Source organism: Alosa sapidissima, chromosome 6, assembly GCF_018492685.1.
Source record: "Alosa sapidissima isolate fAloSap1 chromosome 6, fAloSap1.pri, whole genome shotgun sequence".
NCBI lineage: Eukaryota > Metazoa > Chordata > Actinopteri > Clupeiformes > Clupeidae > Alosa > Alosa sapidissima.
The window spans coordinates 3,837,763-3,849,909 of record NC_055962.1 but is presented as its reverse complement, the minus strand read 5'-3'; the positions used below and the strand labels follow the sequence as shown (position 1 = coordinate 3,849,909).

At 40.1% G+C, this 12,147-nt stretch overlaps 2 protein-coding genes across 4 annotated transcripts; both read right to left on the bottom strand.

Moving 5' to 3' along the window:
• Window positions 1–209: 209 nt before the first annotated feature.
• Window positions 210–8,699, bottom strand: ufl1 (UFM1-specific ligase 1). Its single transcript, XM_042094613.1, has 19 exons — window positions 8,451–8,699; window positions 7,585–7,730; window positions 7,470–7,498; window positions 6,859–6,956; window positions 6,343–6,457; window positions 6,125–6,255; window positions 5,876–5,934; window positions 5,330–5,476; window positions 4,498–4,673; window positions 4,125–4,304; window positions 3,786–3,906; window positions 3,505–3,630; window positions 3,237–3,357; window positions 2,949–3,115; window positions 2,702–2,832; window positions 2,526–2,606; window positions 2,286–2,371; window positions 1,601–1,781; window positions 210–1,264 (listed from the first exon to the last, which is right to left on the bottom strand). The coding sequence occupies exons 1-19, from the start codon at window positions 8,525–8,527 to the stop codon at window positions 1,061–1,063; spliced, it is 2,376 nt and encodes a 791-aa protein (XP_041950547.1). The 5' UTR covers window positions 8,528–8,699; the 3' UTR covers window positions 210–1,060.
• Window positions 8,700–8,924: 225 nt separating this feature from the next.
• Window positions 8,925–11,692, bottom strand: LOC121711238 (4-galactosyl-N-acetylglucosaminide 3-alpha-L-fucosyltransferase 9-like). 3 transcript variants are annotated; one of them, XM_042094634.1, is made up of 3 exons: window positions 11,560–11,692; window positions 10,636–10,859; window positions 8,925–10,431 (listed from the first exon to the last, which is right to left on the bottom strand). In XM_042094634.1, exons 2-3 carry the CDS (start codon window positions 10,643–10,645, stop codon window positions 9,341–9,343), a joined length of 1,101 nt encoding a protein of 366 aa, XP_041950568.1. In that variant the 5' UTR covers window positions 10,646–10,859; window positions 11,560–11,692; the 3' UTR covers window positions 8,925–9,340. The 3 variants fall into 3 exon arrangements, with proteins under 3 accessions (XP_041950568.1, XP_041950569.1, XP_041950570.1); XM_042094635.1 differs by having other exon boundaries at window positions 10,636–10,713; XM_042094636.1 differs by lacking the exon at window positions 11,560–11,692 and having other exon boundaries at window positions 10,636–10,874.
• Window positions 11,693–12,147: the final 455 nt, after the last annotated feature.

Sequence of the window (12,147 nt, the reverse complement as noted above, 5' to 3'; positions counted from 1 at the left end):
ATTAGATATGCACATACATGCACTGTCATACTGAAACTCTCTTGCTTGAGAACTTCTGAGGCCTGCTAGGGACAAGCTCAAATAACCAAGCCTCTGATGCAACAGTGAAAAGATATGATACAGTTCCACTGTAACAACATGGTGGGCTATGAGAAGTACAAGCCTTTTGGAGAGAATAAAGTGACAGAAGAAGACTGACATTAGACAGGTTGTATTGATGGGTTTTTAATTACTATTTGTATCTTTGAGCGCTACAAGTGCATTATCAACTGAGGGACACAACATGGGTGCAATGTGGCACCATACTGAGGGACACAACATGGGTGCAATGTGGCACCATACTGAGGGGACATCTTCAAGGGACAGTTCACACACATAGATGAAAATACAGTTAGTCACTACACACCTGCCTCCCAGCACAATCTTATTGTAGTCATGATCCATTTCAAATCCTGTGCAAGTATGTTAAGCAATTTGTTTAGGTTGCTGACCTTCTGCTAGATAGGCTAGCTCATAGATGTGTTTTTCTGAGAAATTAAAGTTGGGGGCTGGTTGTTTGGTTGGTGGAGGTTGAGTAACCCAAGGTTTTTGTGTGAATTATCCTGTTAAGGCAAGATGTACAATTTACTGACAGGCATAAGCATTGTTTTCAATGCAGTGCTAGGTCATTTATTTACAGTACCACCTCTCTGAGGTTACTTATCTCAATTCACATACATTATCCCACAATGTTCAATAGAGACAATGTCAATTAACTAAATTAATGTATCAGTGTGTGTAGCTGTCCTTTCACAGCCGATGTGTTTTACTATTGCATAGGTTATTTGTGCAGTTACAGTAAGGCTGGAATCGAATACAGCACTGTTTCCTGCCAAATACCACAGCTACTTGGGGGGTGGGGGGTATGGGGTTGAAAGAAAATTATATCTCATCCAATTCAGTCTTCACATATATCCACAAAGCAGCGGCGTCAAATAGCTGGCTTACCATACGTATTTTATTAAACCATTTAATAATTTTATTAAACCATTTATCCATTCTTTTGTCAGTTCAACAGGTTTTATTCCTCGGTCACAGAGTTCTTTTTCTGCGAGAAGACAAGGTCTTTGACCTCTGCGGTCAGCGAGAGCAGCTCTTTGTGGATGTCCTCGCCGTCGTCCCCCTGGCTGTCCCCTCCTTCCTGCTCCGGCTTCTTCCCCTGGCTCTGGCTCACCAGCTGCTTGACCACCAGGGCCTGGTATCGGGAGAGCAGCTTGTGCTGATCCTACACAGCCGCAAAACACACCTGCAGTTAGTCCATTAGCACACACTTCCCAATGGGGCAAATAGAAATGATTCACTTATTTGGATGGCCTAGATGGATATCCATGGCTATCATCACGTTAGAAGACAATTTAAATGCAATGTAGCAATAGTAATGTGGTCTAAAATGAACACTAATTCTAAAAATAGAAATGTGGTCTAAAAGGAAAACCACAGTTTTAACTTCTTTGTTGTTGCTTATCTGTTATTAACAGATGAAAACAATCATTTGTTGTTGATGTTAGTGGAATGAGGGCATGGGGATTTGTGCAGTGTAGTGGTGAATGTGGTACGGCACCTCAGGGATCTTGCCGACCAGAGTGCCTATAATTTGGGGCACACAGCGTCCAGGCGCGTGCAGCATGCAGTGGGTGCTGGCCTGGAACAGCAGCACACTGGTCAGGTGCAGCACCAGCGCAGGGTCCTCCGTCAGCTTCAGCTGCTCCAGCAGGGCCTGCCGGTGCTGAAAGAGGGCCTGCCTGTGAGAGCACACACACACACACACACACACACACACACACACACACACACACACACACACAGAAACTCAGAAACATATTGAAGCTGATATCACTGTAGTAGTGTAGCTGGCTAAAATTAATTCCACAATATCTACAGTACATCATTTTCTGAAGGAGTACATGCAGATGTGTTTCAACTAAATTAACATTGGTGCCTTCTTGATGAAACCTTTGAATGAGGTGTTACAAGATACACAAATATTGCTGACATGAAACCACACAACTCCTGCCCAATGTCCTTCTGCTTTTAATGTGCACTAAGATGCTCCATATTGAACATGTGAGTACTGTACACTAAGATGCTCCATATTGAACATGTGAGTACTGTACACTAAGATGCTCCATATTAAACATGTGTGTGTTGAGTACTGTACACTAAGATGCTCCATATTGAACATGTGTGTGTTGAGTACTGTACACTAAGATGCTCCATATTTAACATGTGTGTGTCGAGTACTGTACCTCTCTCTCTTCTTGTCTCCTCTCTTTAGCATTAACCCACATTCTTCTGCTGCAGTTTCTAAACTGTCAATAAAGTCCTCAATGCTCTGTAAAAAGAAATGTGCACACCAGATTATGCAAAATGAAGCTATTTCTATGCCACTAGCAAATGACAAAAACTCAGGTCTTCTTTGTGTAAGTTTTAGCAGAACTTCAACAGAACTGTTAAATGGACATGCTCTAGTTGAACCAGTGCCCTACTTTTCCATTCAGACTGTTGTGAAGCCTCATTAGAGGAGCCTTAGTTTCATTCGACAGCTTTCCCAAGATCTTCAACCGAACCTGAGGGACACATCATATTGGGCATAGAGTTTCACTCACTTAAATACAGGAATGTAAAGTTTGGTAAAAACATCAACAACACATCAGCCTGTTACCTCATTAGTAATAGCCCCAGAACTATCTGAAGTAATCAAGCCATCTGACGCCACAAAGTTGACTAGGATGTTAGTGACATCAGAACACACAGTCTTCAGCACATGCTTGGCAATATTGGCTTGGGTTTCATCTGATGAAAAGAATTCAATGTATTATTAGTTAATTTATTAATTGGACAAAAATGTAAAATCAAAAGCACAATGCATATGTGGTCCTTATTTTCTTCAGCAACAAAAAATGACATACCTGAGAAGACTTTTGTGCCCTTATCAAAAAGCTTGATGTTGTTGTACAAGTTAGTGACTTCATCCTGCAGGTCTTTCACATTCTGCTTGCGGTTGCCACCTGAAGTTGATGAGGTTGAGGACATAAATGTCGTCCGCACCACTTCCTGATATATTTTTGTCAAAGGTCTGTTAGATAAGAATTCAGGATTAAAGATTTTCATTCATACTTTTACTAGACAAAACAATGAAATCTGTCTTGGAATTTGCTACTGGAGAGAGTTGAATATGAGTCATAAGCGATGAATACCTCAGTAAGTGGTCTGCTAGGTCCAGGAGCATGTCCTCAGAGCAGTCACATACCTTCTCCTCCAAAACGGCCACAATCTCATCAACAGACATGAAAGGAATCTCTGCCTTACTATTGGGATCTTTTCAAAACAGATGAGAAACACACGTCAACGCAGTGAAAAATCAATACACGCTTAACAGCTTTGCCATGTTGCCTCTGGACTGGACTGGACACTTCATACAGTATGCAGCAGAGTGTGAGGTCACAGTACAGCATGCACTCGTACTTTGTATGTTGGGTCCAGCCTCATCGTCGCTGTCTTCGTCCTTCCTTGACCCCTTTTTCTTGGTTTTGCGGATCCTGATCTCTCGAGCGTTGCCCCCACCACCACCCTTCACACTGCCACCTCCCTCTAGTGAAGGAAACATGCAACACAGTTACTTTGACATGAACACAGGAAGCTAAACACCAGGCTTTAGTGCATCTTGTTGTTCTGCAGAAGCAGCCCATTGCTGGCTTTTGGGTATTCATGAGGGCTTTGGTCTGTAGTGCAGCACAGTGCGTCACCTGCAGCTTTCTTCCTACGCTCGTCCCTCTTGTCCTTTCTGGAGGTGGTGTTCTCAGCCAGCACAGATGGCTGCTTCAGATCCTCTTCTGTGATTAAAAATACCGGATTGTTCTTGACTTCCTGAAAAAGAAACAGATGACGTGGTGTTAAAAATAGGCACCACCATAAGATAAGAAAATATTACAAACATTCACATGTTATTACATATTGGCACATAAATAAATAAATAAATAAATGTCATGTATTTTATTTCATGCAAATAATAAACAATTGAATGTTCAACTGAGTCTTCCACGACTGCTCTGAGCCTGCCAGGTGCATTTTGTGTTCATGCTTACTTTCTGTGCTTTGTGTTGCATGTCTTCATTGAACAGTGCCAGGCAGTTGCTGATGAACTTCTCACTGACCACGACGGTGCCACTCAGAACTCTGGCAGACGACTGCACGTTTGTTGTTCTCATGACTTGGTTGATCAGGATGCCAACATCCTCATTAGAGAAACTGCTGGGTAGGATGGGCTGGGCACATAAAGAGACACATAATGCACAAAGCACTTGATCATTTATGGCAACTGAACAGAGATCAACACTTCAAGATAGAATTTTGAATTTTCCCTTGGGGATCAATAAAGTATCTATCTATCTATCTATATATCTATCTATGATAGTAATGCTAAAGTTCAGTATTCATGCCTCAATGAACTTTACATACCTGTAAATCTGTCCAAGTAGCCGAGTTCACTGCCTCTTCCACTGACGCTTCCAGCTGGTCGACTAGAGCCTGACCGACACAGACTGACCTCAGGAATAAAAGTTTGCTGGACTTGAAGCGCTTCTTAATGTAGTTTACAGGATCCGGAATACCCAGTCGAGTCAAGGCTTCAAACTCTGAAAAGATGCAATGAGTTCATTTTAAATAATACACAGAGCAGCAATGGACAGGGCACTATTAACGCAACATAATGTAAGAACCGGTGTACCCTTTGCTGTAAAATTTCAATGTATACACACACACACACCAGGCGTTGCACATCCGCAATGGGACGCCATTCTCTGTACTATGATCAGATACAATAATTACAATAATTACATATTTAAGCAATAAGCCCCGAGAGGCCGTAGGGTACACTGATTCTACTGTACAACAGCTAAGGGGCGTAGAATTGTTGTAGAACAGTAAACTGTTACTATAAATACCTGGCAAAGTTTCATAAAGTAAAGGCACAGCAACTAGAATTATAACGAGTTATTCCTAGATAATCATTCTTCCGCCAAGAAATATATTTTCTTTTATCTGAATGGTTGCCAAGCAACGCCGAGACGCAGTTACTTTAACTTTTGTATCAAGTTATGGTAGCGCAGTAATATAGAACGAAATGCGGTCAAGGTGTATGTTTATGCTGCATTTTACAACGGCATCAAACGTGATTCAGCCAATCACAATCAAGGACCGGAACTATCAGTTTTAGAATGTTGCTTTACAATGGTAAAGACAGGGATGTTCTTTTGTGGTTCGTAAACCAGATATTACAGTCAAAACTCACCCAGATATCCGTTCTGCTTGAGGAAGGAGTCCACCCAGTTGCTCTGCGTCTTGGAGTAGATGTCAGGGATATAGACGGCTTTGTCCTGTCTGCCCCCCACCACTGAGCCCTTCAGACGGCCAGTGTTCACCAGCTCCTCCAGCACAGCTGGGGACAGCACACTTGGTCACCAGGGCTTACACACTTACACACTGCACTTACACACTTCTACACACTTGGTCACCAGGGCGTACACAATTACACACTGCACTTACACACTTCTACACACTTGGTCACCAGGGCTTACACACTTACACACTTCTACACTTCTACACACTTGGTCACCAGGGCTTACAGACTTACACACTGCACTTACACACTTCTAGAATATTGTGGAATGGAACTATTCATCTGGAAAAAAGATTACCCTTAAAAGACTTTTGTGTTTCAAAAGTATATGTTCAGAAATTGCAAGAATTAAACATAGAATTGAATATACAGTCTTATACTAACAGGGACATATTCTTAAAACACACACACTTTTCACATAATCTTACAATTACTTACAATAAAGAAGATGTTCCTGAAACCCATGGACACCAATAAGATTACTAATGGGTGTTGGCCTGGAAACACAATGGCACATTAGACCTTAAAAGCATTTATAATTCTTTCTTAAACATGAAGTGAATGAGAGAGAGAGAGAGAGAGAGAGAGAGAGAGAGAGAGAGAGAGAGAGAGAGAGAGAGAGAGAGAGCAGAAAATGGGAATTAGAGAGAAAGGCCAAAACAGACAGATGAGGGAATTGGAGCATACCGAGTGATTGCACTGAAAAGACCTCGAATTCGTGCTTTGTGGCGTAGTACAAAGGCTTCTGTGAAGATGACCCCTCTGTTGTATTGGTCCATTTGACCTTGGATGATTTTGCCAAGGCGCACAGACAGCTCCTACCACACACAGAGCACAGTATTGTTAGATATGGGTCACTCTGATCACAAACCTTTCACAATGTCCTCTAGAGCTCTTGAACTCACCTCAGTAAGGAAGTCACCAGGCAGATCATAGCTTTTGCAGAGCTCAGGGATGGTTACCTGACCGGCCTCTTGCAGTTTATCATTAACCTCCTCAGCAAGGCCATTTAGGTAGTTCCTGAGGTGGTATATGGAGATCCACATATATAATCACAGCTGACATCAGAGGGGTATACTATAAAATGAGATGAGTGGTATGTTGAGCCTAAATCCTGAGGTGCGTTCAATAAAATAAAATTCACCAGGAATGTTCACCTCTGTTTGTCAAATTTGAACACACTCCAGGCTTTATGCTAAACATATCATGCTTCGTAGGGTACCCTGCAGGTTTTCCATTTGGGACAGTCACAAGACAAGACACCTGTTGCGCATTACAATGTGCTGCTAAAGCAAGATGTACCAAGATGTGTGTTTGATTTATTTAAGCGTAGAATTGTGTGTATCTGTGATGCACATGAAAAGTGCAGCAAAAATGCACATTACATGGGTCTATTGAACATCATAGACAAAGATACTTACTCATCAATCAGCTGTCCAAGAATCAGCTGAATACTCCGATCTGATTTTGCAATTTCATTGGCTCTCTTTTCAACATGTACTAAATCCACATTAATGATCTGTAAACAGAGCAAGATGTACCCAATCACCAAACAGTGGGCCCATTAGTTAACAGCCTAATAAATAGGGAATGCATCATCACCCATACCAGTGTAAAGAGGCACCAGATGCTCAGACTTGTAGTTGGTCTCAAAAAAGTTCTCAATTCAGTGATAGCACTTCATATGTTTTAGCAAACATATGTTTTATATTTATTATTGGTCATAAATAGCCTTCAGTTTCTTATATATATATTCATATATATTTTGTGCATACCAGTGTGCATTTGATAAATAAAGGCTCTCTTCAAATTCACTTAAGCTTGATGGTAATTGTGATTTTGGTAGAAATACTACCGTCTGTAATAGCAATTACTTGCAGACTGTCTGAAATAGTGGGATCAGTGCATCCCTTAAAATAAAGTATTTAAAATGATAACATATTGTAACGGTGGCTGTAGCAATTGCAATGAAATGGATGAAGCACCATTACATTGTAATGTTTGCAGGTTTACTTCAATCTAACAAACTCACTTTTTGTAGGTCCACAATGTTGATTCGACCTTGAATAAACAGAAGGGTAAAGACATGTAAGCACCAAACCAATTCCAATTCATCCAATAGAAAAAGCAGTTGGAGGAAAACTGACCTCCATGAATATAGAGTTCATCCCGAATCTCTCTGGAAATTTGACTTGGTGTAATGTATTCTTTTCCGTCCAGTGTATGCACAACATCTAATTTCTTTTCCTCCACAAGTTTGGCAACAATCTCTATGCAATTCCTCTCCGACAGTCTACATCACAGGAGGAAAACACAGGGCAAGGAGTGAGAAAAAAAAAACTAGCACATTTCGCCATGGCATTGAAATGACTCATGCAAGACTTCCCACCGATCACTTGCGAGTAAAGAATTTGAATTTGACAGCTGAACATTTTCTAAATATGGTGGTTGTTAATAAGTTGCCTGGCCATTATAGACTTTAGGCTATAATGGTTCGATAGTGGTAAGTCGTAGTAGCGTGTTTGTAGAATAGTAATGGAGAAGAAGTGAAAGGGAAGTGGAGCAGCAGCCTGAAAAGATTTTGCCAAAGAGGCTGACTTGCAATGCTTTTGGAGAATAACTTAGTCTTGCCTGGGCTAGTTGTAACTTCGAATGATCTATAATGATCTATTCTATACAGAACACTGCATTCAAATCGTAGAAGACTTGGTCACTGACACGTTGTTGTCCTACAACAAACATCTGTTTAATGAAAGGTGGTTGGTTAACATTAATGTTAGTCAACTTTAACTTAGCATTATATCGTGCAACAATAAAATCTGTCGCTAACTAGCCGGCAAGTTTTAAAACGCGCCATCATTCAAGGTGTTTCAATGCAATCAGATCAGGCTAAATTGTTTTGGACAGCTGAAAGACGTTATGTGAACACCGTGGTCATTTGTTACTAAAGCAAACGGCACTACACAGACAATCTGTCAGCTTTCAAGTTAGCTAGCTGTGATAGCTAACCTACCGTTGCACAGTGTCTGCAAATTGTGCTCTTTGAAAATCTGCAGCGAGTCGCCTGATTTCTTCCCAATCAGCTGCCATTGTGGTATCTAGTGAGTTTTCTTTTTTAAACTATTCTGTTGTCAGAGCACTGTCGTGTTCCCATCAGCTGCGATATGGTTGTAGAAAGTAGGGTGAAATAGTAAGCCTAAATCTTCATAATGTTGACAATCGGCATGGAAGGCAGACCCACGTCAGCTTAGAAAAACGTAATACGGATAGCCATGAAGTTCAAACGTCTTTCGTATACGCGGTTGGGAATATTCTGTTCACATAAGGTTTTCATAGGCGTTATATATTCTCATATAAGGCCTACTCTGATACATATCAAATACCCTAAAAGTACGAAAATACATTTGATGTAGTGGGCTATCTGACTTTTCACACATTGTTGTGCATAGTGATATTTATTGGCAAAAATCAAATGTTTATTGGCAGAAGATCAAAACCCCAGGATTAGAGATCATGAGCACAAGGCCAGAACATGTGTTTGTTCACAATATGTCTGAACTGCTGTAGAACTAATCACTGATCTATAAAACATAGGCTACAGCATATAAAACAAGCAGTGATGACAAGATACTGTCCTCATGTTTTTGACATTTCTACAGATATTTCAGATGTGGCACAGTCATGTGAAATGTGAAAGTTCATCCTAATCATCAGGGCATAAATAAGACAAGTGATCCACCAAAGCTTAAGAATATAGCATGTAATGATGCCTGACAGTCACACATGTCTATTTACTGAACAGTTTGAATAAGTGGACTGTACCACAAAACTTCATAGACATTTTCAGCCTGTGAATAAGTAAAAAAAAATACATATTTATGTGAACATTTGTGTTGAAATTGTTTAGTCCCAAAACCATGTGTCAAGATTATTACACACCTTGTACTCCTTATGGTTTTTAATGTAATCACAGGCCCGGCATGTGTGCTCTGCCCAAAAAGAGGCCATTTTCACTTTGAATTGTTTCCGCCAGTCAAAGTACTGCAAATACACATTGTCATTCTTATCCAGGTACAATAGGTGCTCAGCTAACTCTTTAGGAGTGAGGAAATCATCAACATGTATGAAGGCATCTCCTGGCACATAGTTCTCATAATTCTGCCTAGAGGGCCCAAGGACAATGGGCACTGACCCCACAGAGAGAGGGTTGAAGAGTTTCTCAGTGATGTAGTCTTTGTGGATGGAGTTTTCAAACGACAGATAGAATTTACAACTAGATATTGTTGATAAGAACTCTTTGTCAATGACGTATTCCCCAAAGGCTTGACCATACGTATGTACCTCGATGTGCTTATACAACTCATTGTAGTATTTTACTCTGGCGTGGTCAGCATTCCAGTTACTGACAATCCAGCACACTATCTTTGTCTTGGTTGGCAGTATGAACTCCTTGTCCTCCTGAATGGGCACAACTGACCCATAAGGCATCTGCATGTCCGCATCTTGTCGATAATTCAGAGTCACATTAAACAACTTCTCAAGTCCTGGAATTTTTTGAGAATGAGACGGTGATTCCAGATTCATCCATATCCACTTTTGAAATGATGGACGCTGCAGTGGGGGCAGGTTTGATAAGTCCTTGCTTATATCTCTGTGGTGAATAATGACTCCACTTGATTTATTATATAAACTCCGGTCTGCTGTCAAGTAGCAGCCATCAACATTAAAAAATGTATTACAAGAGTCCAAATCATATGTCTGACCGAATGGCCATAGCCAAATGAGCACTATAGTCTGGTCCACCTCTTTTTTGACAATAGGTAGAGCTTTAATCTTGATTGCAGATGTTACTGTTTCTGTGGGCCCTGAAAGCCAGTTATTATTAGATGGTTTAAAGTACATAAAAAGTACAGTTACAAAACAGCCAAGCAATAGGAATCCAATAAGAAGTGGGCGCAGAATTCCATTGAAAGATGTTGAAGGCATTCTTTGTGCTGTTTTAACAGAGGAGACATAACATAATTTCAGATTAATTTTAATTAATTTGTATGCATAAGACAGATGATAACAAAGATGTATATTGGTGCAGGCTATGTTGGGGTTTCATCCCAAAATATCACATGTCATGCAAGTCTACTGTACTATGGGAGTATTTATACAATACACCAGAAGTTTTACACCAGAAATGGACAACTTACCTGATATCATTAAAACTGCACTTGCCCACTTGGGAACCACATTGATTCATCAGTATACCACTTTATATAGACCTATAGCTTAAATAGAATATTTGAAAAGAAAAGTGTACAGGAGAAAACATTACACAGGAAAAAATATTATTCAAAGTATTAATTCTATAGGTCTTCTGTTTGGGCATTTTCAATTTGATCTGAGTCTGATCTCCATCTGATTTCCAGACTCCCTTAAACAAAAATGCAAAAACATATATTAGCTTTTGAGATAATAAAATGCTTATTTAATGATAGTAAGAGAAATCCAAAGTGATCCATAACACTGACAGTAATATCAGTAATATCAAAAATGCCTTATAAGTATATGGTCTGCTTAATTACAGTGGTGCAAAAGAACCCATAGCTCGAGAGTTATTTTTTCGATCTATGAATAAATACAATACGCGTGAAAACCTTCTCCATGTTACAGACAAGTTATTTCACATTGCATCACACTCAACGGTAAATGGCAATTTTTCCGATTTCTACCATGTAGGCTGCGTAATTGGCTAATGCAAATCAAATCCTGACGCTTTTGGTAATAAAATGGAATGTTTGCTGACACTGGCAGCGTTATTTCAACCTGACTTGCTGCAGTGTTTGGGAACGTGGTAACGTAAGAAGCAAGTGCCAAATGATTTATGCATCCATCAAGTCCTTGGGAAAACGCGACTGTCGTCTTTGGCCACCATTACGCTGCACAAGGGTGTAGATTATAAAAACCGTATACTAATCACACAGCTGAGCCTACGTAAGAGGTTGCCACTTGAGATTGTGGCAACCCAAGAAAATAATAGAACGGAGTAATATATTTCGCCATTTTTTGGAACTGTAATTGCATGCAAAATGTTTTGATTGCTGCTGTTAAAGAATGCTTAATCAAGCACTTACCTTACGGATATCTTTATAAATGAGACCGGCTACATCTAGGCTTTTATTGCCGTTTTCTCGTGGTGCATAGGCGATTGAAAAGACATTCACCTGCCATCTCCATCCTGCCAGCTCCAGCTCTTTCCCCCTTTAACTTGCGGCAGATGTAACCAGCGAGGACTCGATACCCCCCTTCGTGGCTGTTCCTGGTGCTTGCTGCTCATCTTCAGAGCTGTGTGGCTCTGTCTTTTTCTAAAGTGTCATCTGTTATTCAAATGGATGGAAAAAATATAATGGTGCAGAAACTTGTTCATTTGTGTCATTGCCTATTATTGAATGCTCATATTTGTATTGCCCAAACCAATTCTGATTGAATAAAATTGACTGTGAAATGGCATTACTAGTTCTTCATATATGCTTAATTCTGAGTGCCAGAGGCAAAATGTGCAGTACTGTTGAGATGGGAATGATTAGAACCTTTGAAAATAAATTTAAGTTTAGAAAAAGTTCTTAAAGGCCATGTGAAATGCAATATATACACTGCTCACTAAAATCCACTATAACCTTACAAGTGAATTTAACATGACCTCTAAACTTTTGAATTATAAT

Coding starts and splice junctions, on each gene's coding strand:
- ufl1 (XM_042094613.1), bottom strand. CDS start 8,527: ATGGCAGCTGATTGGGAAGAAATCAGGCGACTCGCTGCAGATTTTCAA. Junction 7,499..7,584: donor TGAACTCTATATTCATGGAG/GTCAGTTTTCCT, acceptor TGTTTATTCAAG/GTCGAATCAACATTGTGGAC. Junction 2,372..2,525: donor ACAACAGTCTGAATGGAAAA/GTAGGGCACTGG, acceptor TTCTTTTTACAG/AGCATTGAGGACTTTATTGA.